A 27,553-nucleotide genomic window follows, 5' to 3' on the forward strand; every position below is an offset into this window, starting at 1 on the left:
GGACACAAAGCAGAATATATATGCAGTTTGGTACTAAGTGCAGTCTCAGGCATCTATTAGGAGCCCTGGAACACTCTGCTGATATGGGGGACCACTGTAGATGCCTTGTGCATGAAGAGTTTAAGAAGGAGCCAGATGTGGTGGCTTATGTCTGTAATCTCAGCCACTAGGGAGGCTGAGACAGGAGAATTGCGATCTTGAGGCCAGCCTAAGTAACTTAAGACCCCATTTCAAATATATATATATAAATGGACAGGAATGTACCTCAGTGGTAGAGTGCTTGGCTACCATGCACAAGGCTCTGGGTTCAGTGTCCAGCATGAAAAGAAAAGGATACAATAGAATGGTGGAAGGAGACTCCTGTTGGAAAGGAACATAGGAGCCAGAAGTTGAGTCTGGACCCCAGGTATAAGTTTTGGTGATGGATTGAGGCCCTGTGGGACCCAAAGGGAGCAGGACCCAGGGCACAGGAAGGGCTTGCCCTGGCAGGCACTGCTCTGGCCCAGGTACCAAGCCATGGCACTGGTGTGGATGATAGGTTGGGGTACTTCCTTTCCCTGCCTACCTTCACTTTCCCTGCCATCAGCAGCCCAGCAGTTTCTCTTCCGCTCTGCTCCCTTCTGGCTGCTTGCTGAGTACTGCCGAAGAAAGTCACGTGACTCAAGGATTTGGCCACCATGGTCAAGCCAGACTGTGCAATAATGGGGCCATAGCACCTGGGCCCCCAAGGAGTGAACATTGGTTTAGAGGTTAGAGTGGGGAAAATCTTACTCGTTTGAGGAATAAGGCACAGACATGCATATAGTATATTACCTACAAAATATCCGTAGTATTAAAATTTCATGAGGGCTACAGTTAGGAAGCAAATGTCCCTCAAGGCTTCTTGGAGAGCAGTGATGGAAGCAAGGTTGAGCAGCATTGTGCTGGTCCTCCTTGTGCCCATGCATCGCACTATCTATCTATCCACAGCGGCCACGGTGCCCCAGACCATTTACAGCCTCTTAAAGACCTGCCTGCTGTTCACCCTTGCTCTTTGCAGATTGTCCCCTAGGCATTTGCTCTAGAACTTACCATACTTGGCCCAGCAACATTGCTGTCCCTCCTCTGAGAGAGAAAAGCAAACAACAGCAGCCACAAGCCTCTCAAACCTTTGCTCTGCTGTCGTGCTTTCTCCTTTCTCCTCCCATTCACAGAAGAGCTCCTCAAAATGGGCTGTTCTGCCCCCACCGCCTTATCCCTTACTGCTGGGTCTCTCCCCAGCCCTCTGTCCCTGAGGACCTAACATGAGTGCCCCAGGCCAAGTCCAGTGGGCCCTTTGCAGTCTTGTCTTTTTGGACCATTGAGTTCCCTGGAGCGCCTGACACTGTTGAGTGAGCATCTCTTGGTATGACTGGCATAGTCCATACTTCTGGTCCTTTGACCCTCTGGCCTCTTCCATCGTCAGCTTGTTGGCCGAGTTCCTCCTCTACTCCTTACAAGTTGCTATAAGCTCTTAGCATTCTGATTTCAGGGACATCTCTCTTCATTGTTCTTACTTGCTTGGAGTGATCTCACTGACACTCTTGCTTCCTCTTCTCCTCGCCTGCTGTTGCCTCCTAAATTCCTACTGCACCCTCACATTTCTTTACTACCTCCAGAACCCTTATCCAGCTTCACCCTAGTCTGCTCTCCCACTTGGTTATATCCACCATTCCACCTGGTCATCTGCACCTTTCTGCTCTTTGCCTCTGTTGCCTAGTGTGTTGTTCCTATTACCTGAGCAAATGGAGTAAAACCAAGCTTTAAAAAATCATGACAGGGCCGGGGATGTAGCTCAGCGGTGCAGTGCCTGCCTGGTAAGCACAAGGGTCTGAGTTTGATTCCCAGTATTAAAAAAATGAAAAAAGAAATCATGACAAAAGCTTGCATTAAAAAAAATCCTAAAAAAAATAAATAAAATAAAAAATTTTTTAAGTCCTGAAAATCAAAACAGTCTAAGGGGTCCCACTTGCTCCAGTGTTTCTCAGGGGAGGAGGGAGGTGTGTTATTAGCGTTCCAGATGGGAAGCGTTTGGTTCAGCCATTGTCCTGTGCTTTGCAGGACGTATATCCCTGACCCTTATGCCTTAAGTACACATGGTGGTGGTGTCCTCCAGGTCTCTCTGATATCTGAAAGTGCTCCTGCATGTTTCTTAGTCACTCCTGTCCCCAGGAGCAGCATTGCCGGGTTGAGCAGCATCCATAGGGCTATCTGAAAGCTCTTAGACAGGGCTGAAGAAGAAAGTTTTAAAAACCTATGAGAATGTTGAACTTGGTTTCTTGGAAAGCAGAAGCCTACACCAGAGCTCAGAGTTCTTCGGGCAGGAGTTGCAGAATGTTAGTCTTTCACACATTCATGCCCTTGGCCTTCCCACCCATGGGAAGAAACAACATGCTGGAGCTGAGCTCCTGTAGACTTTCATGCTACCAAAGGAAGAGAGTGTACAGAAGCAAGGGGCCGGCTGGGAGTAGGTTCCCTTGGAGCTATAAAGGAGGACCCAGGGTCTGCTGGTGCACCCTGCCTTGGGACAGAAAGAGCTGGCGGACTTCAGGTACACCAAGGCATAGAGGCAGGAAAAACCTGTCAGCTGCATGGACTCCAGGGAAGCTCAGATGTGCCTGGAGCGGAGGTCGGGGGCCATGTGGGCAGCAGGGGAAGGAGCCTCCACACAGGAGTGGGGCTGAACAGAAACACCCTCCGCGCATGTGCTGACATGCTCTGGGCACCCGAGGGGCCTCACAGGGCACAGTGATAGTAGACGCTTGGGGGAAAGCACTGCTGTCTGGCATCTGTTGGCACCATTCAGACTACCAGCTCAGGATGGTTTACAGTTGGATTAGTAGGTTACACCACATTCCCTTTGATGACACTGTGTCTTTCAGAAGCTGAGTTCTCAGCAGCTGCTGTGATTAAAGCTAGTACTGTGGGGAAATGCAGGTGAAAAGCAGCTAATGAGAATGGAAGTACCTTATCTAATTCCAGGGTTTGGGACATTGGGTACAATCGGGCACACATCTCATTAGGAATTAGTTAGGGTTTTTAAAGAATGATGCTTTTTTTTTTTTTTGCAGTACTGGGGATTGAACCCAGGGCCTTCACACTGAGCTACATCCTTATTCTATTCCTTTTTATTTCTGTTTTTATTATTATTTCTTATTTTGACACAGGGTTTAGCTAAGTCCCCCAGATTGGGTTTGAACTTGTAGTCCTTCTGCCTCAGCCTCCCAGAGAGCTGGGATTATAGGCATGCACCACCACACTGTGCTAAAATAATATTTTTCTTGTGACTTAGTGATTCATATTTCCAATTGGCTCAGTGTGGAAATACTAAGTTTCGACCTAATTACTTAAATCAGTAGAAATATTAGGTATTCTTTTTGGCCCAGAGGTCTATGGAATAGTTATTTAGTCACTAAATGGCTGCTGGGCTGAAAACTTCGAGGAAGCTGTAGGATAGGGCACAGATTTCCATCTGGTAGACAAGGACAAGGGCTGTCACAGAAGGAAGAGCAGCCTGGGAGCTTTGGGAGCAGAGGGCCATCCAGGCTGGAGGTAGGGAAGCTAGTCAGGGGTCTGTGGAAGTGGGTGGCAGTGGTTGGAAACAGGGAAGGCCTACCTAGGCCGCTGTGATGGGCACAGAGATGCACGAGAAGTGGGGCCGGGGGATGCACACATGTGGTGACTGAACATGAGATTGGGGGACAATGAGCAGGGTGCTTCCTGGGCTCCTGGCCTGGGAAATCAGGCTGCTGCGGTGCCTTAGAGTGGAGGGAAGGAGAGGAGTGGGGAATAACAAGCTCACTTGGGGACAGACTTCACTCAGGGTGCCTCTGGGAGGGCCAAGTGGTGCCTGCGCAGCTGGCTCTGCTGTGCAGCAGGAAGGCTGGCTTGGAGACAGATTTGAGAACTGACCACTGGGGAGCGTGGTGAGCCATGGCAGGCTGGGGCAGTGAGTGGAGCAGTGTGTTTTGCCACATGCATTTCTCTAGCCGGGAGAGAAGACAGATCTGGGGGCTGTGGGGAGTATCACTACTTACGGAGAGGTAAAGGAGCCCAGGAAGGAATCATCACTCGAAGCACACCAAGACTGTGTGGTGGGACCCTTGAAGCCCAGAAAGGGGTCTACCATAGCATATGCTGCGGGGTTGCCCAGGGGGATGCAAGTGTTCTGCTGCCTGCTGGCACTGGTGACTGACCTTGATGAAAGCAGTTTCCTAGTGGGGTGGGAGCCTCGTCACATGGGGCTCACGTAGCCACTTGTGTCTCACACAGTTAGTTGACAGTGGGCTTATTTGGATTGGGGGTTTTAGTTTTAATGAGTAATAGTTCACTTGTTTGTTTCAGAAGGATCAGTGGTGCAGGTGGGGTTAAAATGCAGTAAAGAATCTCAAATTGAGAGCCTTCAAGGAGCCAGAAAGAAAGAAGTAGGGTGTGGGGCTGAGTCCTAGGTATGAGAAAAAGAAGTAAAGTGTACAGTGGTTACAGGTAAATGATTGCTGGTAGGGGCAGGAAGGAGGCTGGGAATGCATCCACTGCCAGTTGCCTCTTTTTGCACCACACCTGGGAACAGGGCCATTCCCCGTCAGCCCAGCAGCACTCAGGCGTCCAGCCCCAAAAAGGGCAGGGCAGCCACCAAGCAGAGGGATGAGAGGGGAGAGCAGGGCCTGTTTCTCCTCAGCAGCGCGCTGCTGTGCTCTTCCAGAGCCGAAAATCAATAATTGCCACTGTACTGTAATACAACTTTGACCGTGTTGTGATTAGCTTTGCCTTTGAGTGCATTAACCACATAACTGAAGCATTGAATTCAGCTCTGACTTTAACTGATTCTTCTCTTTATTTTCAGTTAGAAATCCTGTGTTCTGTCAACATTCTGCAGTTTATATTCATCGCCTTAAGACTGGACAAGATCATCCACTGGCCCTGGCTTGTATGTAACGCAAATAAACTTTCTTTTATTATAAAAGTAATTAATGTACATTCTAAGAAACTTGGAAAACATGGACGAGTATATGTAGTAGACTAATAATCACCCATATTCCCATTCTGGGAGATAATATGGTTAGTGTGTTTCATTATGTAAATAGTTGGGATTATACTACATGTAAAATTTTGTATCCTGCTTTTAAAATTTTAACATAAAAGTATTCACCCATGTCAGTATATATCTATAAATATTTCTCTTAAAATGCAATCAATGAAAAGTATTTAATTGAAGTTATCAGACCATCCCCTTATTTCTGAATATTTCAGTTGTTGCCACTATTTGCAATTTTAAAACATGCTGCAATATATATTTAAGATTTTATGTTTTTTAATTGACAGAGTAATAGTAAATATGGGTATATATATTGTGGGTATAGTGTGAAGTTCCAATACATGTTTACAATGTGTAAGGATCATGTCAGGGTAACTGACATATCTGTTACCTCGGACATTTATGATTTCTTTGTGTTGAGAAGAAACATTCAAAATCCCCTCTAATAGCTATTTTGAAATAGTTACTTATTGTCAACTATTTGCTGTAAACATTAGTGTTTCCTCTCATTCAAACTGCAATGTATATTTTTATGCATAAATGTCAGTGTGTGATTTTTTTATTGTTCTCTTAGGAAAGACTCTAGAAACAGTATTATTGGACTAAAGGGTGGGAACTTTTTGAGATGTTTAAATATATATACTGTGTGGCAATTTGCTTTTCAAAAAACCTGTACCAGTTTTCACTCTTGCTAAATGTGGAGTCATAAATCATATTTCTGAACTGTGGCTTCAGCTAATAGGCTTTTGGTTAAAATTGATTGTGGATGAAGATGGAGAAGGAGGGAAGGGTATATAGAAAAGCAGTGAGCTACAAATTAGAGAATACAATACTGTTTCAATGAGTAAATGCATAGAAGGTTGGGAATAAAAGAAGAAGAGCTATACTGCCTGTGGGACATGTGGTCATGCCAGTATTTTTGTTTCTGTTTTTCTTGCTGCTTGATGTGTACTTTTGCACACAGACATTCTCTGTATTAAGTAGTGTTTACTTCTTTAAAAAAATGAAAATATTCATTTGGGAGGAGGGAAGAAAATAAGGGAGCACAGATTTCAAACTTAAAGTAGAGATTAGGTTTATCACTTATGTCCAGAATGCTTAATAAAATATTCTTAATCAGAAATATTGTTCAGGCACCCATCCTGTGTCTTCAGGATACTGTATCTGGAGAATAGTAATTGGGTTCAAAACTCCTTCTGTTGTAACAGAAGAGACAGATCTGGACAAATCCAATTTTTATTATAAGTACAATCAGGAAAAAAAAGATTAGGAATTTTGAATGTTTTCTACAGCAAGCAGAGTGATTTTTTTTCTCCTGAATCCTGTGTAGCTCTCAGGTGGTCTAATTGCATGTTTCCTCTAATGAACAAGACAGAGCAAATAAGGCTGTTAAGATGACTATCATTCTACCCACGAAAGGGACTCCAATAAATGAATCCCATCACAGATGTGCTTTAAAAGGAGGCAAGCAGACAACACATAGACTTTTTAGCAAAACGTGTAATCAAGAATTCCAAACTAGTCAGGAGAATTAAAAATCATGTACATATATCAACTCAAATCAAGCATCATAAACTAAAATATAAAACTGTAGAACTATTAGAAGAAAATATAGGACAAAATTTTGGGGACCCATAATTAAATGACAAGTTCTTAGAAATGGTACCAATAATATAGCCTTTAAAAGAAATCATAAATTCAGATGTACTAAAATTAAAACGAAAGGAAAGAAAAGACACAAACTAAGAGAAAATTATTATACAGTACTTAGCAAAACTTGTCCTTATATTGAAAATATACAAATAATTGAATGTTTGTTTTGTTTTTGTTTTTGTGGAACTGGGGATTGAACCCAAGGTTCATCACATTGAGCTACATCTCCGGCCCTTTTTAAAAATAATTAATTCATTAAATTTTGAAGTAGAGTCTCCCTAAGTTGCCGAGGCTGTGCTTGAACTTGATTCTCCTGCTGCCTCAGCCTCTGAGAGTGCTGGGATTACAAGCATGTGCCACCATGCCCAGCCCAAAATCTTAACACAAAATAAGAAAAAAAATACCTAATTTAAAAATTGGCAAAAGACTTTAAAAGACAGTTCACAAAAAGGATCTAGTAATGCACAAGAAAAGACGCTCAACGTTATTACCCATTAGGGAAAGGCAAAATAAAACTGCGGTGTGGTCCTGCTGTGCCATTTTCAGGATGGCAAAAAAACAAAAACACTGACAACCCCAAGAGTGGGTCTGATGCAGAGAAAGGGGACACTCCTTCATTATTGCCAGGAGGGCAGGACAGGGTAGGCACCCGGGTAAAAAGTTCGGTGATTTCTTACACTTAAACATGCACATACCATGTGGTACAGCAGTCCTGCTCCTGGGTACCTAACCTAGAAATGAAAACACAGAGCCACGCAAAAAGCCAGGTACAAATTTTAGTCACCTCGACTGATACCTGAGAGCTGTAGGCAACCTCAGTGAGCAGTGAGATGAAGGCATTGCTCATCTGTGCAGTGGAATGCCACAGGACTACAAGGAAACAACCTGGGGCTGCACAGAACAGTTGGAGGAATCACAGGGACATTACAGAGAGAAGCTAGTCTCGGGTCACTGTCTGTGTAACCCCACCAGGGCAACCTTCTGAGGACAAAAGGACAGAGACAGAACAGACCCATGGTTGTCAGGGCTTATAGTGACATGACGGTATGAAAATGGCAGGACAGCACAAAGGACTTTTCAAGGTGACACAACTGTTCTGTGTGCTGCTTATAGCTATGCCAGTGTCCACATGTTAGAACTCACAGAACTGTACACCTAAAGCAGTCCACTGTACTGCGTGATCATCCATAAAAGAGAAAGGGACCAGGGAAAAGAGTGCCAGGGGACAGGGCAGCAGGGAGAAAAGGGAGGGGGCTGGCTAGGTGGTGTCTTGTGAGTGAGTGAGGTGAAGTCCCTCTGTTGCCACAGCCACACACTCAGGATGTGCCTTGGTGTGTCAGAGTCAGAGTAGCATGACGCAGCCAGCACACATCTGCCAGGTTCGCTAAGTTGGGGGGAATGGTCAGCTGAAGTTTCTGGGGAGCAGAGTCCCAAATACCTGAGTAAAGTAGCTGGAGCAGATTGCCGAGCCGGCCTGTGAAGACATTGTGTGAGGGAAAGAGGATGTGTGTGGGCACAGGGTGCTGGTACCATGCTGATGCCTCTGGCACCAGTGAGAGTGGCAGCAGCGGCAGGCAGAGCCTGCATGAGTGGGAGTGAGTATGTGAGGAAGTGACTGAGCAACAGAACCCCAGGTAATGCAGAGCCGTGGCTCAGACGCCAGCTGTCTCTGAAGGAGGAAGGCTGATGGCTGTAGCACAGCAGCAGACCCTGGGCTGAACCTGCTGCATGTCTCCTCTCCCGTGCTGCCCTCAAGGCAGCCCTGTGCATGCCAGGCTTTCCTGGAGAGTCCCAGCCAGCCAGTGACTGGGCTGACATCTCGAAGACATTTCCTCTCTTCTCCGCCTCACAGGTGGTGTGCGTCCCTCTGTGGATCCTCATGTCCTTCCTGTGCCTGGTGGTCCTCTATTACATCGTGTGGTCCGTCTTGTTCCTGCGCTCTATGGACGTGATTGCAGAACAGCGAAGGACTCACATCACCATGGCACTGAGCTGGATGACCATCGTGGTGCCACTGCTGACTTTTGAGGTAAGTTCTCTGCAGGAAACCTGTTCAGCCCCCAGCCCAGCCTTCCCTGCAACAGCATCCTGCATCCCTTGCCAGGCAGCGTGGAGGCACTGCACGTCACAGTGCACCCTTTGGGAGAGAGAGCACTGGGACAGAGGGCATCCTTTCTTTCTCCTGGGGGCTGCACAGGGTCCTGGCCAAGAGCAGTGTGCTGACAACACAGGCTGATTATCGGCTCTTCAAGAGGGGCCTTGCCATGTCCTGGTCTCGTATTGAAGTTCTGTAGAGAATTCCAGTGGACACTGGATGCCTTAGAACGAGCATGAGGAGGAGTTCCATATAGATCTCACCTGGTTCTCTCCCCTAAGGAAGGAGGCTTTCCTGCCTGTCCTGAGGTGACTTTCCCTCCTCTGAGACCTAATGTCCAGGGCTACCTGCAGAGGTGGCTATGGACCATCTGTGTGCAGATGCCGCATCCACGGGAACTTCACTCTGTCTTTTTCCCCAGATTCTGCTGGTTCACAAACTGGATGGCCACAATGCTTTCTCTTGCATTCCCATCTTTGTCCCCCTGTGGCTCTCATTGATCACGCTGATGGCAACCACGTTTGGACAGAAGGGTGGAAACCACTGTATGTATTCAGCATCTCAGAAGCCCTGGACCTGTGTGTGTGTGTGTGTGTGTGTGTGTGTGTGTGTGTGTGTCCATCTGAAAAGATGAGTCCCAGGGCACAGGAGGAAGGAGCGAGACCTACCAAGGGCCTCCTTTTTCGTTGGCCGGTCCCTCACGCAGCGCTCCTCTGGTGCAAACAGGCAGGACACCACCTCTCTGGGCTCCTGTTCCTGATCCTGCAAAATAGGGCTCAAACAACCTTCTCACAGGGCTGATGAAGGTAGATGGAAAAGCCACATCTTCCGCTGGAACCCGGGAGGCAGACCCTGTTTGTTGCCCTACCCATGCCCCAGTGTCAATCTTGCCTACACCAAGTCTTACCAGTTGTACCTGGCTGAGTCCCTCTACATCTCCACCTGCATGCCGTGGCACACAGTCTAGAAATGATCTCTGAAGAGGGTCCCTGCCTTGTGGGGCTGGGAGCTCTGCTGCTTGGAAGCCCAAGGGGCCTAGGGTTACTTCTGGAAGCCTGGGGGTAGTGTCCAGACCTCAGCCCAGGCTGATCTTACTTCTTTTGTCCTAGAAGTGCCAGCACAAAGCTGAGAGCCCCCTGTCAGACACACACACACACACACACACACACACACACACACACAGAGGGAGAACAAACCTTGGGAGGTAGCTCTGAGGAGAGCCCGTGAGCTCAGTCTGCAACTTGCCCTGGGCCTACTGGTGCCTACCTCTGCCCAGATTCCAGAGGGTGACAGAAATCCTTGGGTTAGAAATGCTCTCTGTCACCCATGATTTCATCCTGGGCCCCGGAGATTAAGGAAAGAGAGCTTGGCCTGGGCACCCCAGGTTTTGATCCTCTTGCCTAGAGGATCTCACCCTGGGGCACCCGTGAGCGTCCCTGGAGGGCCAGGTAGAATGGTACTCTGCGCCCAAGGGTGTGCCACTGTTTCTGCTTCAAGTGGCCTGGGCTGTGTCCGACGGTCACATCCCTCACAGGGCCCTGGGCATGCTGTCACTGACATTCTGGGACCCCACTGTGACCACCCCAGACCTTCATGTGCATTCAGCCCTTCTCCGTCCTCATTTCTGAGAAAGCCGGCTAATGCATTACCTTCTACCAGTCAGAGTTCTTGTTCATGAAAGACAGGCAACACGAAGGGTGGAGAGCATCACATTTCAAAGAGAATGTTCTTATTTTTCAGGGTGGTTTGGTATTCGCAAAGATTTCTGCCAGTTTCTGCTTGAGGTCTTCCCATTTTTGAGAGAATATGGAAACATCTCGTATGATCTCCACCACGAAGATAATGAAGAAATGGAAGAGACGCCTGTTCCAGAACCTCCTAAAATCGCTCCCCTGTTTCGCAAGAAGGCCAGGGTGGTTATCACCCAGAGCCCTGGAAAGTACGTCCTCCCACCTCCAAAACTGAACATCGAAATGCCAGACTAAGGGCCCCGGCGGAGCTGAGGACAGGTGCCTGGGACGCACACCCTCCTTGCTTCCTCTGCACCTCCTTTACCCCAGACCGGAGTGGAGCTGGGCCTCCAGGGACGTCCCTCTCTTCTGCTGTTGGCATTCACTTCTGATCAGCAGCCCACCGCAGGACTCAGGTGCCATGTACAGAGAGAGATGCCACGGGGCCGGGTATGTGAGAGAGGGAGGAGTCTGATTGCTCGAGGGCGAGTACCTGCAGTGTGGTACCCAATCAGCGATGGCTGCTCCAGAGGCCTGCAGAAGAAGCGTCTGTCAGTGGGGCAGCTTTCCCAAGTGCTAAAATCCCCATCAAAAGTGTTGTTGGAAGACGTTCTCTCCAGGGGTCTGTACCCTAGTCCAGTTCTGAGCTGTCCTACTGCCTACAGCCAGCAGGGACTGGAACAAGATCTGAGCGCACCTGGTGTGCAGACCCAGCACGGCCATGCATTCCCTGTCCCTCCTCTACAGGGGTTTCCCTCTGAGCATGATGGGCACAGGTGTTCATGGCCTCATCCCTGAGCCCTTCCCCGTGGAGTGAGTGACTCCATGCCTGTATAGTATTTATACAAATATTTTAGCATTGTAATATACGGTGTCAATCCCGGTTCTGTACAGCGTACTTTTAAAGTATTTTTTTACAAGCTTGCCCTGGAGACGGAGGTGTTCTGTTATGGAAATAGAGGTGGGAGGCATTCCTGCCTGGCCCCAGAGACTGAAGACCCCCTTGGAACATGGTCATTTGTGCCGCCCTGGGATTCCTTTAAGACTTTAGTGGCTGCCCCTACCAGCACAGCCACGACAAGCAGGAAATGGCTCATACTCCCCTAACACACAGGGAGCACTGGCCAGCAGAAACCTAGCAAGTGCTGCCTGAGACTGGGACACTGGAGAAGGTGGCCGAGAGCAGAAATCCTGAAGGAGCAGTGTGATTGCCCAAAAGGAGAGTGAGGGGCACTTGGCCCGTGCTGACCCTGTGGCCATGGTACATCAGACTCTGCCACGACAGCTCATCCTGGTCCTACAAGTGCAGTAGCCTTTTCTGTGGAATCAAGTAGGTCATTTTTCAGAGGATCAAAAGGAGCAGTGACCTACTGATCACGTGGCCAAGGCAGGCTTTTGAGTGACCAGCTGCTCAGTGGCCTCAGTTGGAAAGAAGTAACATCCACCTCCTCCCTGCCCCTGCCCCTGGCAGTGGCCTCCAGCAGTGCTAGTCTGTTTCAGGGGAAAAGGGGACAGAATGTTGCAGCACTTCTGCTCAATGTGTAAAAACTGTAGCTAAGTCCACTATTTTTGCTGCCTGTAATTGTCCAATAAACCGATCCCTCATTTTACATGTGCACAGTGTGGACCTTGTTTTAGAGGTGCCGGGGAAACTGGCTCATTCTCAGCTGCTGCACGTAGCTGAGGCTGGCACCCTTAGTAATGAATCCCTCACCAGGGGGAGCACCAAGAGCTCACAGATGGAAAGGCCTTGTCACTCGCACCGTACAAGTGGCTGGGCGACACCACTCCACCCTTGCCTTAGTGAGGGAGGCTTTCTGCACTGGTCCTTGGGCACCAGAACCAGCTTATAACTGAAGTTGCCGCTGTACAGGTCCTGAGATACTGTCGGGTCTTGTGAACAGCTGAGGATTACTTAGCCCCCAAACACTCTGTGCTTCTCTGGCTCGTCCTGGCTGTCCTGCAGTTCTGTGGGAACTTCACTCAGGGGCCCCTATGCTTATGGATGGCAGCCACTGACAGCCCATAGGCTGCTGTTGGGGAAGGTTCCCTGTAGGTAGCCATAGGCCATAGATGGGTCTTTTCTTGAGCTCAGTGGATTTCAGACTTGCTGATACAGGAGATGCCTTGTTAGGTACCCACAGTGGCTGCGACATTGCCACCAGGGGCCTTGCTCCCCCTGTATGTCCCCTTCACAACCCTGGGGAACAGATGCCTATGATTGTCTCCCTGTCAGGAAGTGGAGGCCAGAAGGAAAGGGAGGAGCCGTAAGTTACAAGCTAGGACATGGCTGAGTGCAGATGGTGACATTGACTATCTGCTTGCAGCTCCCCAGCCCTTACCCACTGTGCCCAAGGCCCTCAGGCCCCGGGGGCCGGGATGTCCCAAGGGTGGAGGCCTTGTAGGTTCATGGAAATCTCTGGATGGTCTTGGAGCTCTGTGCCCAGAAGGGAGTGGCAGGAGCCTATGGACAAGTGACTCTGCACGTGTGTTCGGTAGGATGGGCAGGGTGCTTTGAATGCGTATCTCCTGATCGACACCCCTCTCCAGCACCACATGGCAAAGGGATGATTGCAGAGATCAAGCACTGGGCACAGAGCAACACGTGTTTCTGTGCACTTGCTTCCCGGTCTTGAAGAATGACACATGTGAGAATTCAGTGGCCGGATGACCTGGCATACATAATCCAGAAGAGCCAGTGGGTGGAAGGCAGTCTCTGCTTGGTGAACCACAGGTGCGGGCTGAAGTGAGGCAGGATGCAGGATGCAGGATGCAGGATGCCTTCTCTTCCTTGGTGAGCTGTGCTGCCCATACTTAGCTGATCCAGGTGCCTACGTGGCACTCTGCCTCTTGCCTGCTTTTGCCAGACAGCATGGCCGTGATAGTGAGGTCTCTTGAGTGTGAGAGTGTCACGGGCATGGTTGGCTGTAGTGTCAACCTCAGGTTCCATCCTAGAATAGGCTGTGGGTTACAAACATCAACCTTGCCCAGGGACATGTGGAAAATGGTTCTGACAAGGAGCCCCCATCTTTCTTGGCCAGTCCTTTGCTGGGACTCCGCAGGCCCCAGGATCTTGAAAACAAGCATTTCATGGTGTGTACCTAAGGATGGGCAGGCTACCTTTAATGCTAGTAGGTTCTCGTGTCCTCTTTCCTGTGGAGATGACTATGTGGGTCAGAGTGGTGACAAGCTGAACAGTAACATGTCTGGTTGGGCCCTTCTTGACATCCCGGGCAGGATGAGTTGTGAAGTCACCCCCAAGCAAGTTAAGCCCCTCTCTGCTGTCCTGGGGCACCATGATGAAGGGTTGCTGCTGGCCACATGCACTCATGGTTACGTGAACCCAGGACACACTCACACTGAGAGTGGTTAGATGGGAGGACTGGAACCTGAGCGGCCAGGACCCTGGCTTCCTAAAGTTACCTTTTCCTCTAGAATCTAGAGCACACATGAGAGACAAACAGGTTTACCTGCTCCAGCAGAGAAGGACCCTCCTCCATCAAGTGCTTCCTGTGCCCAGATGTGCAGGTGACAGCAGCACACCTGACCTTTTATACAGCTGCTTGAAAAATTGCCCTGGAGCCTGTCAAGCCAGAGCCTTTTTTGGAAGGCTATGTCATGACTGTGAGGTTCTGATGTACAGTAAAGGCAGCCTCCTCTCTCTGCCCCTTCCAAGGAAGCTTTGGAGAATCATCCACACCAGCGAGTTGCATCCACTTGGTGGGATGATGAGACATCCTGTATAGTGGTCAGTGAGCAACTGCTTCTTCATCTCGGAAATTCTGGGGAGGAGCAGCCCCCACAGTCTTAGATACAGATCAGATGGAGAGCTTCTCGCTCCAGCTAACCACTGAGGCTTCAGCAAAGTGTGTGAGACATGTGCACGTCCCTCTTTCTCGCAATATTCTTCACCCTGGAAAGGCCAGTCTGTGCTGTGGCCAGGTAATGGAGGGCAAGCCTCTTGGTGGCTTCATTGCTGGGCTCTTGCGTCAGCTCAGAGGGAAGTCCCAGGGCTTCCTTATGGGATCAGAGTGACCTCTGCTGGGCTTCAGAGCCTTTCTGATACCTGTTTCCCTTGGGTTAGTGGTGACAGTAACTATGAGTTATGACCAAGAAAGTGTTAAGACCCTTTCTACCTGTCTGGAGTGCATAAGATCACAGGTGTTAGGTCACTGTGTGGACATGTCCTGGTAGTCAGTGATGCACGTCACCTACTAGGTCATGTGCCCCCATGACTCCACTGCACTTTACACTGTGATGTAGGTACTTGTGTGGATCCTGACCTGCAATCTTACTGGATCTGTGCTACACTGAAATCACTGGGGGTGACTCACGAGTGCATGCGCCCTTGACTTGGTCCTGGGCCCCCGGTGAGGAAGAGCCACTGAAGTCTGACTCCCCTCTGGACTCCATTCTGTGGCCAGCATGCAGGACACAGTGTGAAGGGTCCGAGTCTACAATCCCACTCTCATCAACTAATTCCCTTGTCCCTGGCCTTGTACATTCATCTCCCAGTCTGCTATTTATAGCCATTCCTCAGCAGGGAATCCCTGTCCTCCATGGATAAGTCTTGAGAATTTGAAAGCAAATGAGCCTCTTCTTTTGGGGACTGTGACTTCTTCCACAAAGGCTCCCAGTACCACTAGATTCTGCTGCATGGGGTGTAAGTGCTCAGTTGTTGTAGTCAACTCTTGGGACTCGGGGGTTCCTCTTCCTTCTAAACTGTGAATCTTAGTATTCTACTGTAACCTCTACTTTAAAGGAGGCTCCACTCACCTCCTTGAGATAATGAGAAGACTGGGTGATAAATCCTCTCTCAGGCGAAGAGTGAACTGCAAGAATACATGACAGCTACCAGGGGGTCCCTTGTGTACCCAGATGGCGTGGGACACTTAATATAAATGCAGCATGTGGATCAGACATTTGCTGCTCTATAAAAATTGTCAGAACCAGTGCAGCATTCTGCCAGTCCTTCCCACCCCAGGGTATCTCTTGTTTGTGTGGTAGAGAATTTAGCACCACACCATTCCTGGCATAATGCAGGGACCAAGCAAATACTCCAGCAGCTTACTGGTTGAATGAAATCCCCTAGATGTCCTCTCTCCCTTCTTATGAATACCTTCTTTGTAGAAGCACAAAGAGTAGAGAGGCTGAAATCAAAGCATATTCAAGAGGAATTTGGGAATAACTGAGCCATCATACCATAAGGGCATATTCCAGAGGGGTGAGTCACAGGACCTTACAAAAGGCAACAACCATGAGGATTTCACAAGAGATTGTGAAACAATGTTAGCCAAGGTGACTAATAGCAAGAGTGACCCGTGTGGGATTGAGCAGATACTTGCTGGGTAGATGTTCTTGCAAAACAATGCAGTGTGGTATCAAAATGTGGTGCATCTTTCAATTTAAAAGAATTATTACATTAAGACACATTGCCATTAATCTCCCTTAAAAAAATCTCCCTCACTTCTAACATACTTATCCCATCACTCTTGTCACTCTCTGAAGCAGTCCTGCATGTCCTCTTTCGTCAGTGTCTTCAGTTGTGCTCTCCTGGCCACCTTGATACCCTGAATCCATTGAAAAGCTTTACTTTTCATAGTGATTTTGACTTTTGGGACGAGCCAGAAGTCCCATGGTGTCAGGACCGATGAAGAAGGTGGCTGAGGACACACCCTAAACTTCCTCAGGGCCTGCCTTTCCCTTGGATGCCACTGGGAAGCAGCATCCATCTGCCCCCATCTCTCCACACAGAAACACAGACAGGAGGCCGTGTGAAGACCAGCAAGAAGGTGGCCGTCAGCCCAGCCACAGACCCCTTCTAATCCCAGATAGGTGGCAGAGCTGGAGGCTCACAAAATCCAAGACAGCCTAGATAACTTATCTCAATATTTAAACAAGAACTAGGGAAGTAGCTCAGTAGTAGAGTGCCTGTCTAGTATGCAGTACTGGGATACATTTGCAGTACTACAGGGGAGAAAAAGGTGACCCTCAGAAAACGGGAAATAGAGGCCTCATCAGAAACTGATGTTTTTCTGACACTTTCATTTGGTTGTGCCAATGCCTAGAACAGTGAGTAGATAAATTTCTGTTTTTTAAGCCACCAGTCTCATGTACTTAGTCATGTGAGTACTAGCAGGTAAATTCACACCACTTTTAATAATGAGTAGAAAAATTAGAGGACTATCTACTATGGGAGTGGAAGACTAGAACATTTTGATATAACTAAATCTAACACATCTGAGAGCACTGTGCTCAGCAAGAGCAGGATCAATATTCTCAGTGCACAAAGAACTTCCTCCAAGACAGACCATATAGTACAGCACAAAGCACTTCTAAGAAACTTAACAGGATTCAAAGCATTTGCACACATATGAAGTATGTTTCCTTACCAAAATAGAAGTCAATCACATGGACATTGAGAAAGTTTGCAAAACAAAGAGAAGCGAACCATTTCATTGCTATATATCCATGCAATTTCTAGGATGCTAACACTAACTGGCTGAATGGCTTAAACCACAGACATTTATTTTGTCACAATCCTGGAGCCTGGAAGACCAGTACGGAAATCCCCACAAGGCTGCATTTTCTTCTGCATTTTCTTAAGACCTGTCTCCTTGTCTTGCAAATGGCTATCTACCCACTGCTTCTCAACATGATCATCTCTTGGAGCATGTATTCTCCTGGTGTCTCTGTTTATGTGTCCCATGTTACTGAACCAGGTCTTTCCTTCCCTCTGTACAATATGCTGATTCCTGAAACAAGAAGTTTGGCAACAAAGAAAGGATTTATTGACAAGATGGCCAAGCATGGAGATGGAGACCAAGTCTGATATCCACCACCCTGAGGATACATATCACAAGAGAAGTAGAAAATACTTTGGAATGAACAAAAACAAATACATCATTTTGGCTTGCAGTGTAACTTCATGGGTAGAACTCTTCCCTAGCATATGTGAGGCCCTGGGTTTGAGCCCCACCACTGGAAGAAAAAAAAAAGAACATATCACAAAATTCTTGGAAAGAAAAGAAAGCGCCCTGAAATTTAGAACTGTAAAAAAGAAAATAATGTCAAACAATAACCTAATCTTTAACATTTAGGGACCAGAATAAGAGGAAACCAACCAAAAATAAGGATGAGGAAGGGAAGAACAATAAAACTTAGGGTGGAAAGAATGAAATAGAGACTAGAAATGAGTAGTGAAAGTTGATTCAAGGAAAAGTTTGTGTTTTTGAAAAATCAGTGAATTTGATACATCTTTTGCTAGGCTAAGCATGATAAAAGAGAAGCTCAATATTATTAAAATCACTCTGAAAAGCTATAGAGTGTATGATCGCAGGCTTGTCATTCTGGAGAAGGTAAAAGAATATAGATAAAGAAAAATCATCAACTGCCAGTTATTCATGGAAGGGAAAGTGAAGAAAGGCAGATGAAGGCAGGGGAATATTGTAGGGCAGTGAATCTATTCTATACAATACTGTAATTGTGGATCACTGACCTCATGCTTATGTCAAAACCTGCTGATCTTGAAATGAAGTAAGTATGGGCTGTTTCAAACCTTGAAAATGATGGTAAACGTTTCAAGAATGGTGTTAAAATCACTGTGTAGGGGCCGCCCTGCAGTTCCAAGTTGTGGCAAGGAGAATGTGGAATGTTGCTCCTGCACTCCCACCAAACAGGAACCTGGGAAACTGAGGGCAGGGATGTTGCAAGTCCTTCCCTTGGCATTCAGCATGTTCTCCTGGAGGACTCTCTCTCACAGAGCTTGGAGGAGGGATTAGGTGCCGGGAGGTGAGCCTGGAGCATATTTTACAGTTTCTTCCATGTCCACCATCCACAGCTAAATGTACAGACCTCTGTCCTATTTGACAAGCACTGAGCATCCCCCACTCCAGGGCTAGAACAAGTTACACCAGGTCTGCCCAGCTCCAAGACAGGACATGAGCCATGCATGATAACAGTTCCAGGGAATAAAGGAAAACCACACCAATCAATGCACACTTGAATCCCAAGGCCTATACACGTTCAGGAATACTAAAACCATGAGGGAAGGTATATGTTGGGCATGTAATAAAAAAACCACATCTGATGAACTCTTTCATTTGCAATAGGAATTTCTCATGTGGTTGATATTGGATCTAAACTCGCACCAATTCTTCATAGCTAAGAGTTTACCTTGAGTCTCAGAGGAGACTTGGATTGTGACTTTTGAAAAGTGCTAGAATTGTTGAGACTGTGGAAGGGATTATTGTAATTCTCATTGTATAGGGGATATGAACTTGTTATTGTATTATTGATAAATATGGTTTAAGGAGATGTGTTTGGGTGTGAAGCTGACAGGGGGTGAATTTTGACTGTTAATCCTGATAAGTCAAGTGCATTATATTAGGGAATATCTAGCAGGTTAGTAAAGCATGTTCCTGAGTGTGACTTTGTGGGTCATGGAGGTGGGACCCTGAGTAGTATATAGGGTCCCTGGTCCCTTGTGCTCTGGCACAGTTCTCCTGCTGTGCTTGCTGGCCACGATGAACTGAGCAGCTTTGCTCCTCCATGTCCTTCCCCCGTGATGCTTCTACCATGGAAGGAACCAATTATAGACTGAAGACATGATCTGATTAACTCTTTGCTCCTTTAAATTGTGGGTGCCTGGTATTGTGTCCAGCAACAGGAAAGGTTAATATTAGAGCAGAACTACTGGACTTGGAGAATAACACTACGCATTTCTCAAATTTCATACAACTTTACATAGAGTGAATTGTACCATATGCAAATTTAAACAATATTTAAGAGGTGGGCAACCCGGCGTAGAATATACAATGCCACCAAAAAACAAACTCTAAGTATATTACAAATATATTCACAATGTCAGTGAAACACATATGGGCAAATTACTGACCTCAGTAATGCTGGAAATTAGTGGCATCAGTGAGAGTAAAAGTCAGGGGAACTGCACATAAGCACTGCACTCTAAGTGCTAAAGGTGCTCCCCATGGGATTGCAGGAGTAGGTTCAAAAATGTGAATCTGCTGTTCCTGTATACTGGTACTGAACTATTAATTTAATGGAGGGTGAATTGTGGGCAGGATCCAGTATTTTCACTGATGGGATTGGAGGCCATAGATAATCCAGAGGAGGCAGCGAGAATCATCTTTGTTGGAAAGTTTCCAGTTGGAAACATTAGTATAAAGCCATGCTAATTTAAATATAGAAACAGAAATTTACATATATGAACAGTTATAGATATATGTATATATAAATACTGTATATACATGTGTATTCATTGTGCAGTCAGCACAGAAAGCCGATCTCTGACAATTTCCCGGTAGCAATGAGCACCCATAACACCCACATGTAGTTTTCTAGAACCATTTCCAATTGAAGGAACCAGTCTTTCTTGGAGAAATGACTGATTTTAGGACTGGGAAAACTCATACACAATATAAAGTTGGAGCACCACATATTCCTAGAAACTAAGGAGTGAAAAATATGTTAAAAGACACTAAAGTGTTGCTTTAACAATAATCCAGAGTGTGGGCAACTGGAAAAAAATGGCTTGTTCTTTTCAACTAATAACAATTGCAAGAGGGCCAGGGATTTAGCTCAGTGGTGCCACGTGCCTACCTTGAAAGCGCAAGGTCCTGAGTTCAAATCTCCGGTACCAGAGAGAGAGAGAGAGTGGGGCGGGGGAGAGAGAAACAGTTGCAAGAAAAAAGAGATAAAGGAAAAATCTGTAGAATAAAAAAAAGATGTATGAGGCAAAATAAAAATTATGGTAGGGACCATACTTGGATATGCATTCAAAGAAGCTACTTCAAAAAGTACAAGTGTATGAAAAATTATTGAACATAGTTGGATATTTAATGATCAGTTATGCACTTTTTAGAGACAATAACTATTGTGTTTATTTTTTAAATGCCCTTATCTGTGAGAAATGTACATTCAAATATTGAGAGAGGAAAGAGTGGGGTGCTTTTGATTTGCTCTGCATTCTTCCAGTGGGTGTCATGCAAGTAGTTGGGGGGGCGGTGCTTGCTGGAACTAAATTTGCTATGTATCAAACTTTGCTAATGCTGAATGTCAAACATAGTGAGTTCGCGATAATATCCTCTATACTACATGTTTCACGCTTTCTGTAATAAAAAGCTTCCATGACAGATATCGTACACTATAGATAAACTCCTAAAGGACACTGATCACTTTATAGCAATAAAATTAATAAATGACCAAACTGGTCTAAATAGAGAAAACATTAATTCCACTACAGGAAGTGAAACTGTACTCCAAGCTCAAGCCACCCACAGATGTTCCAGGACAAGGTTGTTTTGGAGAACAGTTCCACCAGTGCTCAGGGAAACTTTTCACCATCAGATGTCTAACCATCCACAGCCTGCAGAAATGGTGCTTGCTCAACTCATGCTTCCAGGCCAGCTCTCCTGGGTTCATAACCACATGAGCATGCTCCAGGGGAGAAACACTCGAGGCAAACTCCCTCTTATAGCAGCAAACATCCTACATAAATAAGTAGCATAACTAACATAGAAGGAAAATAAATAAACAAAGAGGATTGTTCCAAATAATGAAAATATGATTTGACATTAGGAAAGAAACCTTTCCATTTTAATTCCTTACATAGAAAATAGATCAAATACTTCATCATGTTGTTGCATATAGAAAAAGATTTTGAAAGAAAATTCAACATCAGTTCATGCTAAAATATTTATTTAACTAGTGTGAAAAGGAAATTTCCATTTGCTAAAATCAACAGCAAACATACTCAAAAGGGAATTTTAGAATAATTATGCTTAAACTCAGCAATAAGACATGAATGTATGTTAATGTATGTATGTTTCAACACAGCATTGAGACACAAAATCAGAGCTATGATTACCAGAATAAGTAAGGGATAATAAAATCAGAGAAATATAGTGGTTTGTGACAATATTGTCATGTATGTTAAACATTTAAAGGAAGTGGAATGGAATATTTAAGTGATTGAGATTTGAGAACCAGGTAGATATCTGATTAGTATGCCAAAACAGAAATATTTGCAACACAAAAGCGCTGATTAGAGCAATTAATAAATAACATGTCATTTGTAATAGCAACTAAATCTTAGAAATACTGTATCTAAAAAGAAGCCTAACAAAAAATGTTTAAAGTCTTACAGAGGTAACTGTGCTGACAGATTTTGGTAAAAGAAGTGTGAAATCTGTGAGGCCAAAGGTGAACCTAAGCAACGCCATCTTGGCCTGCGAATGAACTCCCCTTATACCCCTCCCCTTACAGAGTGCTGGACTTCCCTTAAAGATGTATTTTTTGTAACCACCCTTCTAACCACTGGCTCTGCTTCTGTAGATATGCTTTGTGGCACCCTGAGAACAAGTGGTGCCTGGTGCCTCCCTGTAACCGCTGAACCCTGTAGCCATAGAATGTCCTATCTTGATAAGATAGCTGGGTTGTGAAAGATAATTTGCAGCTGGTTGAAGGACATGTTGACCTCTCCCTGAGCTTCTTTGTTTGAGTTACCTATAAAAGCTGTGCTGTTCCCTGCTTCTGGGCTTCACTTCTCCTAGAGGGTGGAGTCCAGGCACAGGAATAAACTCCTTTCAGTTTTTAACTCTGTCTTTGTCCCGGGGTTGGGTGATTTCCTGGCTCGCTTGGCATAACAAAATCAATTCATTGATGGGAAACAGAATAATGTAAAACTCAATTTTCCTTAATTCCTTATAATTCAGCACTTTCCCCGTAGCTGCCAAAATGAAAACCCAGTATGTGTTACTGTCTTGTGCTTCCCAATTTAACCCTGGAAACTAAAAGAAGAGAGGAAACAAAACTTAGCAAACACACATAGGCAACTGAATGTAAACAACATTTTTCTGAGGAAGCCCTGGGGGAGACTGAAGACTGTTGAATTGGCACTTGTTTTGGGGGTAGGGGCAGGGAAGTGGGTGGAGGCTGAGGCCTGCATAGCTGGCCCATGACAGTGTGAGTCGGTGGAAAGTTTTACAACTCCTGCCTCTACATCACTGCACAATGTGAGGCAGCAATTCATACAAGAGATGACAATGACCTATGAGTAACATCGGACAGAAGGAAAATGGAGCCAGTATGGCTACAGAGCCTGAGCTAACAACCACCTGAAACCACCCTTGTAGGGGAGGACTGGCTTTCAAAACCAGCCCTATTTTAATGGAATGTAAGGAATGCGGTAGAATTAGAATAGCACATTAAAAAGTGAATCATGCATAGTGACAGTAGGTATTCTTTAATCCAATAAACATATGTAATGTATCTACATACAAGTGCAAATTTATTTGTATAAATATGCACTTAAAACACATCCATTTGACATATATAATATATTCCCTAATACATGCACACATATGATTTTGTACCTATACATAATTACAGTCTAGATGTACACTCTATATACATTTTATTGATATAAAATCCATACAGATATTTAGTAGAGATGTAAAATAGCTTCCTGGCTCCAGATAAGCATTGAAAGGTGATAATGACACCCTGGAGTATGAAAAGTTGGATCACATCACAGAAGCAAGACTCACACCAGTCCCCTGCTGCTGCTCACCTTTTTCTAATCAACATCAGTTTTTTAGAAGGAAAGGTTGGGGAGATCTGCATCTGGCTGGTGAAGAGACCTCATAGGAGGATGTCTCTGTCCTTGAAGAGATCGCCATAATCTTGGGCTCCTCAGTCCGGCCCCTGAGGTCAGCCCTGGAGACCCCAGACAGGAAAGTCAACCTGACCACTCCTCTTCCCTCCCATGGCTGCCTCCATGGGATCTATCAGAGACTCAGGGAACCTGACTGAGGTGGGCAGGACTAGAGTCTAGTGTCTGCTTGGAACCAAAGTGATGATGCAGGGAAGCCAGAGGAACCAGCAGATGACTGTTCTGCTCCTAAAGTCAGACCCCGGACACGTCACCTGATGTGACCTCCACTGACTCCACACTCGTGGGGTCAGGTCAATGTGGCGGACTTGGTCTGAGTTCCGGGCTTCAAGGAGGGACTGGGCTGTGTTAGGTAAACTTAAGACCTGAGGATGGACTGGGCAAGTGCACTCCATAGACAGGGTCCCCAAACCGTCCCAATCTGACTTTTTAATCAGGCCTGAACCCCACGGTGAGAAATTTCTTGTGAGCCCCCTTTCCTGCTCAGGAAACCTAGGATTCCAAGCCTTGGTCTGAGAGGAACCGACTCAGGTCCACAGAGCACAGAGGTGCAGGCTCTGACAGGAACCAAGGTGACAATCCCTAGAGAGGACAGAGGGCACTCGGAGAATACTGTTCCACCCCTGATGTCAGCTATGAGAGACCCCAGCCACGTTGCCAGATGTGATGTCCACTGGCTCGTGCTTCGAGGGGTCAGAGCAATGTGAGGTTCCATTCTGAGGTGTGTGCTTCAGGTGAGGGAAGCAGCGAGGGCTGGGTTCTGTTAGGAATCATGGTGATGAGCTTGGGGAAGTAAGGAAGGCCTAACTACACAGGGTCACCACACAACCTAGTTCTGTCTTTCTTGTCAGCTGGGGCCGACAGAGAGGCAGACTTGTAAGAATGAGCCTCTCCCTTTTGGCCTCAGGGGTCCCTGGAGTCAGAGCCTTGGTCTGAGGAGAACAGACTCAAGTCCATAGTGGTCCGGGTTCTGCCAGGAGCCAAAGTGACGACCCCTGAGGACAGATGGAGAGCACAAAATCCCATTCCACCCCTAGTGTCAGATTTCCCTTGCCTCTACTCTGCGCATTGCTGGATGTGACTTCCACTGACTCCAGCTTCGTGGAGTCATAGCAACATGAGGCCCTGTTCTGTTTACCCGCTTCAGGTGAGGGGAGCAGAGAGGGCCAGGCTCAGTTTGGGGTCAGGTTGAAGTGTTATGGGGGGAGTGAGGAAGTTCCACTCCAGAGAAAGAGGGAGAGAGACCTGAAACAATCCAGATTTACCCTGTTGTTAGCCTGCCACTCTCAGGAAAAATTTTCAAGTGAGGACCCCTTTCTGCCTAAGGGCACCCATAGGGGAGAGCCAGAGCCGTGTTCTAAGGGCTGAGCTTCAGTGGGAAGATTGGAGAGAACCTGGGCTCAGGTTAGTGTGAGGAGCTGTGGGGCACTGAGGAAGCCTCACACCTGCTACGAAGTCCCAGAACACTGTAGAAAAGCCTCTGTTGTCTGCTCTACACCTCGCAGTGCAGAATTCTCAAGCGAGGGCCCCCTTTTGGTCTCTCTGGAAACTGGGAGGATATCAGAGCCTTGTTCTGAGGTGTGTCCTAAGGTGGGAAGAGCAGAGAAGGCCTGGGGTCAGTTAGGTCAAAGGGAGAGGGGCTGAGGAAAGAAAGCTTTACCTCAGAAAGAGGGTTCCAGAATAATCTAGAAAAGCCTCTGTTGCTTGCCCTGGACCATCTGGTGCAGAATTCTTAGGTGAGGGCCAGATTTTGCCTTACTAGAACCTGACAGAGTCGGATCCTTCTTCTGAGGTCCATGCTTCATGTGGCAGGAGCAGAGACAGCCTGGGATCAATTAGTTCCAGGCTCTGCCCCAAGTCAGAGTGAGAAATGAAACAGCACTGAGTGTCCCAGGACCCATGACAAGTAGAACTCAGTATGCCTATGCTTTCACACTGAATTGTCTCCTGCATTCCCACCTGAAATCTGAGGGAGGAGGACTCAGGGCCACAAGAGGGTAGGGCTCTTGCAAAGACTCAAGGGGAGGACTTACAGGGAGGACAGTTGAGGGAGCCTTACACGCTAGACCAGAGGGTGACTGCCACCGTGTTGTCAGCCCTGGACGGCTCAGTGTGTCTTTGCCCCTGGCTCTTGGTGTCAAGAAAGAGTGGGACTTGGTCTGAGGAGTGTGGCAGCAGTTAAACAGATACAAGACATGATAAACATACACCTGGTGTGGGGTAGCCCCAGGCAGGTCTGAGAGAAAGAGTCACCCCCACACACACACACCATCTTCCACCCCTGGGGTCACAGGGAGATGATAGCCTTGGATTGCAAGATGCATGCACGGGTCAGCAGAGGGGAAATGTGAATCTCTGGGAATGCTCCAGATAAAGGAGGGCTTCTGTAACCTCGTTCTGATGTCCAGACCTTGGGGAACCCCCATTCAGGGGTGTCCAAAAGTGCTGCATCTCATTTCTGTCTGCTTGAGCTCAGGGACGTCACACCTTGGTGTGCACTGGGTCACCAGGTCAGTAGAGGAGCCACGACTGGTCAGCAGATTGAGGAGGCCAGGACCTGCCAGCAATCAAGGTGAGGAACTTGCGTGAGGCTTAAAGGTATGGAAGTACTCGGCACACCCCAAAAGAAGGGAGTCCACAGAGCCTGGTATCTACTGTTACCAGCCTGGGAGCCCTACAGATCCCAAGCACTGCCAAGAGTCTAGGTGTGGGCAGAGAGAACCCCATACCCGGACATACAGAACTGCAGCCTCAACCTGTCTCTACTGTCACCTACGGGAAGACCCAGGGACCATGGATTAATGTACTTCCCCTTTCCTTCTCTTTGAATGGTGCTCACAACCTCTCTCTCTCCCAGGTCCTTGAGTCCCCACCAGGACCAAAGTGAGACACAGGGCTTGGTGGGTGGGCAGATTTTGAACTATGTATAGAAGGAGGTCATCTCTTTCACTCCCTCTCATTGCCTTTCCTCCTCATCCTCTTCTTCCTTCTGTTGTCTGATCCTAGGCACCATAGAGGAGATTTCTGCTGGTGGAACGCTGGGTCCTCAGGGAGGCTCCTCTCTACCCAATGCCACAGCTGCCACCCCATCAAGCCAATCTCATGGGGACTCCAGCAGCGAACAAGGGGAGGGTTCATCCCTCTCGTGGGCACTGCTAGACACTGAGTCCTGATTAGTGATGTCATATAGACTAAGGTGGCTGAATTGATGGAGTTCCTGACCCTTCAGCATCTAATGAAGGAGCTGACCACCAAGGCAGAAATGCTGATGGTTGTCACCAAGGATTACCAGGAGTACTTTCTTGTGCTCTTCAGGGAAGCCTCTCACTGCATGCAGCTGGTCTTTGGCATTGATGTGAAGGAAGTGGACCCTCACAGCCACTCCTATGTTCTTGTACCTGCCCTGGGCCTCACCTATGATGGGATGGTGGGTGATGGCCAGAAGTACCCCAGGACCATCCTCCTGATAATCATCCTGGGTATCATCCACATTCAGGACAACCGTGCCAGTGAGGAAGCCATCTGGGAAATGCTGAATCAGATGGGGTTGTATCCTGGAAGGGACCACTGCATTTATGGGGAGCCCAGAAAATTCCTCACCAAGGATTTGGTGCAGGAACAGTACTTAGGATGTTTGGAGGTGCCCAGCAGTGATCCTCCTCGATATGAGTTCCTATGGGGTCTAAGGGTCCACACTGAAACCAGTGAGGAAGAAGTCCTGGAATTTTGGGGCATGCTCAAAGATACCACCCTTAAGGCCTTGCCTGTCTGTCATGAGGAGGGTTCAGAAGATGAAGAAGAGAGAGACCCACACTTAGGGCCAGTGGAAGAGTGATGACTAGGGCCAGGGCCAGGGCCAGGGAACATTTGAAGGCCAAATCCAGCAGCTTCTCCTGTCCCATGTAATTTCTGAGGCAGATACTAAACTCTGTGCTTGAAAAGAGCAGTCATTTTTCTAAATAGTTCAGATGCAGAATGGGGATTGGGTAAATTCAGTATATAATCTTTGTATTTCTCTCCTATGTGGTTGACTTGAAGATTTTTTCTTTTTGTTATTTTTTAATACATTCTTCCTTTTAATAGAAGATTTAGTTAACTTCAAGTTGTAAATTTTGATGTCACTGGTCACAAACATATTCCTGTTTATACATTTTAAGAGCTCTTCTGCTATGTAAAAAAAAAATCATAAAAATCTCCCATCCTATTTGGTGATCTGGAACAAAGTAATCTGTCTTTGGAATAAAAGATGTCTTGGAAATGTGAAAGAAATCATCAATAAAATAGATGGGGTCAATAAATACAGAAAAAAGTTAAAAACAATGTTTACT

At 46.8% G+C, this 27,553-nt stretch overlaps 2 protein-coding genes across 5 annotated transcripts in view; both read left to right on the top strand.

Annotated features, from left to right (window-relative positions):
- Nucleotides 1-12,141, top strand: part of Tmem185a (transmembrane protein 185A) — a 34,973-nt gene extending 22,832 nt beyond the window's left edge. For all 4 annotated transcript variants that reach the window (XM_087202050.1, XM_004871047.4, XM_087202051.1 and 1 more), the window contains 4 exons: nt 4,862-4,945; nt 8,559-8,735; nt 9,223-9,346; nt 10,542-12,141. In XM_087202050.1, the coding sequence (XP_087058176.1) occupies nt 4,862-4,945; nt 8,559-8,735; nt 9,223-9,346; nt 10,542-10,786 (630 nt within the window). In that variant the 3' untranslated portion in view covers nt 10,787-12,141. The remainder of the gene's footprint in view (nt 1-4,861; nt 4,946-8,558; nt 8,736-9,222; nt 9,347-10,541) is intronic.
- A 1,262-nt stretch (nt 12,142-13,403) lies between these two features.
- Nucleotides 13,404-27,060, top strand: LOC101718340 (melanoma-associated antigen 10). Its single transcript, XM_004871067.2, is given in 3 exon segments — nt 13,404-13,458; nt 26,232-26,393; nt 26,396-27,060. Coding segments are annotated over 3 exon segments (882 nt in total).
- Nucleotides 27,061-27,553: the final 493 nt, after the last annotated feature.

The sequence above is a fragment of the Heterocephalus glaber genome, unplaced genomic scaffold (assembly GCF_053883595.1).
Source record: "Heterocephalus glaber isolate CG9 unplaced genomic scaffold, H.glaber_assembly_v1.0 deba00001762, whole genome shotgun sequence".
Lineage (NCBI taxonomy): Eukaryota > Metazoa > Chordata > Mammalia > Rodentia > Bathyergidae > Heterocephalus > Heterocephalus glaber.